The following is a 4,096-nucleotide window of genomic DNA, read 5'->3' as shown; positions in this document are numbered from 1 at the left end:
TGGCTGGCTGGTGATGACTGATTACTCTGCCCTGAAACTTTCACTATGCATTTCCCTCTACTGGCAATGAAAGTCCACAGGGAGGGCAGAACCAGTTAGCTTTGTGCTTGCCTGTCAATTAAAATCAGTTAGCAAGCAAAAGACCACTCTATTGTTTGGTTACGCCAGCCAAAATACATGATGCTACTTGTAGGTTAGGCAGGATGAGATACTGTGAAGTCTAAAATCTTCTGCCCTGCTCAGATCTTTTAACCATTAGCCTTAATCAGAACAATAATATAACCCAACTGCACCCTTCAAGAGCTAATTGGCATTTATTCTGTGCAATGAAAGCATGTTAAACAACATGTAAAACATCCTGAATTCAGGTCTCAATACCAAGAAAGTGCAGGGTTTCCACACACTATTTTTCTTAGCATTGTCACAAATGCTCATTTTAGACTGTCAGTGGCTCTTCTCCAGAAACAACAAAAATATAACCAGGGACTTAATTGTTTTCATAGAAGATCTCAGTAACTTTTCATATCCCAATCAGAAAGTATTCTAGGAGAGGGGAAATTAAATATTGAACTAGGCAGACAAGACCTACCATGTGGACTCAGAGAAATCATCTTAATTTGGAATTATTTTGCAACAGTTTTGAACTAAGGTTCCTTTCCTGCAACTGGATCCCTGCAACTGGATCCCTGTACTCACAGGTGTCCATGAGATGCATGCAGATACCGGAGTGTGCCTGATCAAGGGTTGGGACCATACTACCTACCGATTTAAGAGCATCTCCAAAATGAACATATTATCTACCCCTGTCAACCAGGCTCACACACTGCAGCTTTAAAAAAAACAAACCTCACAATAACCTGAAACTGTAAAACAAATCACAAAATCCATACAAGAAGGGATACAAATCTTTATAAAGAGAGGTAGTTAGCTGCATTATTCTGAAGTCAGGCAGAAGGCAGGGTAGATTTACACCTTATAGGCTAACTAAATCCAAGAGGTATTCCATGAAGTTTCATTAGCTTGAGCTCACTTCATCAAACACTTCATCAGAGCAGCACCTGATAAAATGAGCTTGAGCTCACGAAAGCTCATGCTATATATCTTGGATTTATAGAATCTAAGGTGCAAATCCACCCTGCCTTCTGCCAATCATTATGAAGTTCAGTATAAGGAAAAGACAACAGCATACTGTACAATTTTTAACAGGTGCACACAACAGAATCAGGGTAGGTTTTTGGTCAGCAAATGAGAGATGCTGTTGCAGTTTTTAATGCAAGTGAAGCTTATGGCTAGTTTTGTGCACAGGGAACACATTTTCTTTCCTTAATTTAAAGGCAAGCATTATATATAATTTCTCTTTAGTCATATTCAGTTCTTAAATGCAGCCAGGCAGCAACTGTCATGTTGTGGATGTTTCTGGTAGGGAAAAAAAAAGCAAGTATTGTTCAGTACTTAACAGTTTCTCCTCTGTGCCACCAGCAGTAAAGGGATTTGTCACAGAAGAAAAACTATGCGTATGTAATGCGAGGGAGGAAACTTTACCTGTCTCATGAGATCAGAACCTGCAAAGTTAGAATAAAGGAAGCACTGACAACTTTTGTGTGTACACCAAAAAATAAACCTCATCCTAACTCTTTCCTGTTTGCCCTCTCAACCCCATTCAAGGATACAGCAAAACCAAGCTCTCTGTTACATTGTTCAAAAGGAGGGTAAGAACACATGCACCCCCCTTACCCAGCCTCTCTCTTATACCTACTAGCTGAGACTTGCAATTGGAAGAATGTGTGTTTGCCCCTTATCACCAACATCAGGGTATTACCAGGCAAAGTTACAGTGTTACAGACAAGGCCAGAGCTTGAAAGGAGAGAATGAGAATCTGGGGAGTGGGGAGAGGAGAGACATCTGTGTTCTTCATCAACAACAGGAGAGAATAATCTAAACCCCACTCATCAGAGCCATATCTACAATAGAAACTTTTGCTAGTACAGCAGCATTTGTTATAGGGCTCATTTTCTTCTTCAGTGCTTTTATATTGGCAAGAACTTTAACGTAGATGCAGTTGCAGCAGCTGGCATAGTTTATTTTATTTTATGCCATTATAAACTATATCAGCATATACACTCTTTGGTCAGTATACGGTGCATCTCAACTAAGAGCTTCAACAACAATGGCAAAGTTTCTATGGGTAAATTACAGTTACATCCAGTGGGAGATCTTTTGGGTACGGCAATGCATTTTAGGTCTCATCTAATATTGTTGTTGGTTCAAATCATAAGTGCTAAATTAGCTAACCCGAGCTGCCTGGGGCTTTGTTGCCAGCGTAGATAAGTCATGCTGAGCATCCTGTCAGCTAGTCATGATTAAAGATGCCATCAGGCTAAACACAAGTGGTCCTTGCCTATACACAGACTGTAACATTGCAGTCAGCAGCTGTGTCAGCTAACTCAGCTATAAGGAACTGAAAAAACACAGGATAAATGACACAATTATGTAGTGTAGACAAGGCCAAAAAGGAGTAATTAGGGGGAAGGGTAACAACAAACATGCTCAGGGACAGAGGGGGAGGGAAATGTGTGGACCTCACTCACCAATAACCTAAAGATATAGCAATCAAGATCTCTCTTCTACTGGGGTGCAGGTTGAAGGAAGTGTGGGGGAACAGAAAGAAGAGCATGTCAGAGGTGGAGAAGAGAACTGTGGATATTTGGGAAACTGAGATGTATATATTGGATCCTATCACCCAGATCAACAACCTCAAGTGTCCAGCAGGATTAAGCAGTTATACCTGCTTGTAAGGGATATGTAGGGGAAGCAACATGTGTCAGGGGAAAATGTGCATGTTCCCCACACAATTCTAGAGCAAGAGATTGAGTTCAGCAAGATTAAACAGTTGTACCCTTTGTACCCTGACCAGCTGGAGACAGGTAGGGATAACAGGAAAACATACATGCCTAAGAACTAGATAAAGGGGAGGGTGAATGTGTCTGAGTGGAGAGGAAGAAATGAATGAGTCAGCAGGGCTAAGCAATTACTCTGGTGAGAGAGGAACCTACTGAGAGTGGAGGACAAGAGTAGGAATGTATCTGCCAGTCAGAGGGATGAGAAGGCATGCATATCTGCAGCACAGGAGCTGGGTACGACTGCTAGCTTTGGGGAACAGAGGACAGCTGTCTGTCTATCCAACTGTCTGCATCTATAGAATCACAGCAAAACAGGGCTGGAAGGGATTCTGCAAAATCATTTAGTCCAACCCCCTGCTCAAAGCAGGATCATCTCCGTCTACACCACTCCAGAAAGATGCTTCCCTGACTGGCACTTACAGGCCTCCAGCGCCAGGTTACACAGCTGCTCTCCAGATCCTGTTCCAGAGCTGAACCACAGGCCACCAGAAAGTTCTTCCTAATATCTAACCTAAATCTCCCTTGCTGCAATTTAAAACCATTACTTCTTGGCCGGCCCTCAGCGGACAGATAAAAGGGGACAACAATCAATTCTCCTCTAACAACTCTTTTTGCTTTCGAAGGACGTTACCAGTTCCCCTCAGTCTTCTCTTCTTCAGACTAAATAAGCCAGTCCTCCCAGCCTTTCCCTAGACATGTTTTCTAGTCCTTTAATGAGCTCATCACTCTCCTCCGGGCTCCCTTGACCTCGTCCCCATCCTTCTCAGAGCCCCGAGCTGGACGCAGCGCTGCAGGGGAGGCCTCGCCTGCGATGCGCAGTGGGGAAATCATGCACTGCACGACCTGCCCAGGCCACCCGTCAATACGTCCTAGGAAACTACTCACTGGTTTCGGCAACAATCTTACATCCAGGTTGCGATGCAACCCCGGCCTTCCCTGCAGCTGGCTCCTCGCCCGCCTCCGGTGCCGGGGCCTTCCTGGCGCACCAGTCCCCACGGCTTCGAGGGGGCTGTGGGTGGCGCGAGGCGAGGCGAGCACGGAGCAGGTCGGCCAGTGTGCGCGGACGGCTGGGGCGGGGGCGAGAAAGGCAGGAGTGCGCGTGGAGGAGGGGGCAGGGGCAGGGAGGCGTGCGGCTGTCGGGGGGTGGGGGGTGTCGTGTGTGTGTGTGTGTGAGCCCGGGGGTGGCAGCACGTGCG

At 45.3% G+C, this 4,096-nt stretch overlaps 2 protein-coding genes across 5 annotated transcripts in view; one reads left to right on the top strand and one right to left on the bottom strand.

Annotated features, from left to right (window-relative positions):
* Positions 1-2,689, bottom strand: part of THAP4 (THAP domain containing 4) — a 38,915-nt gene extending 36,226 nt beyond the window's left edge. For all 3 annotated transcript variants that reach the window (XR_003096483.1, XM_025216962.1, XM_025216963.1), the window contains exon 1: positions 2,589-2,689. Coding sequence is in view for 2 of the 3 variants with exons in the window: in XM_025216962.1 (XP_025072747.1) it covers positions 2,589-2,674 (86 nt within the window). In the remaining variant the exon portion in view is untranslated. The remainder of the gene's footprint in view (positions 1-2,588) is intronic.
* A 1,100-nt stretch (positions 2,690-3,789) lies between these two features.
* The window catches only part of ATG4B (autophagy related 4B cysteine peptidase), a 30,060-nt gene continuing 29,753 nt past the window's right edge, over positions 3,790-4,096 (top strand). For both annotated transcript variants that reach the window (XM_006034893.3, XM_025216965.1), the window contains exon 1: positions 3,790-3,945. In XM_006034893.3, the coding sequence (XP_006034955.2) occupies positions 3,819-3,945 (127 nt within the window). In that variant the 5' untranslated portion in view covers positions 3,790-3,818. The remainder of the gene's footprint in view (positions 3,946-4,096) is intronic.

Source organism: Alligator sinensis, unplaced genomic scaffold, assembly GCF_000455745.1.
Source record: "Alligator sinensis unplaced genomic scaffold, ASM45574v1 scaffold863_2, whole genome shotgun sequence".
Taxonomy (NCBI): Eukaryota; Metazoa; Chordata; order Crocodylia; family Alligatoridae; genus Alligator; species Alligator sinensis.
Note: the sequence above shows the minus strand (reverse complement) of the source record. Positions and strands in the feature narration are given on the sequence as shown.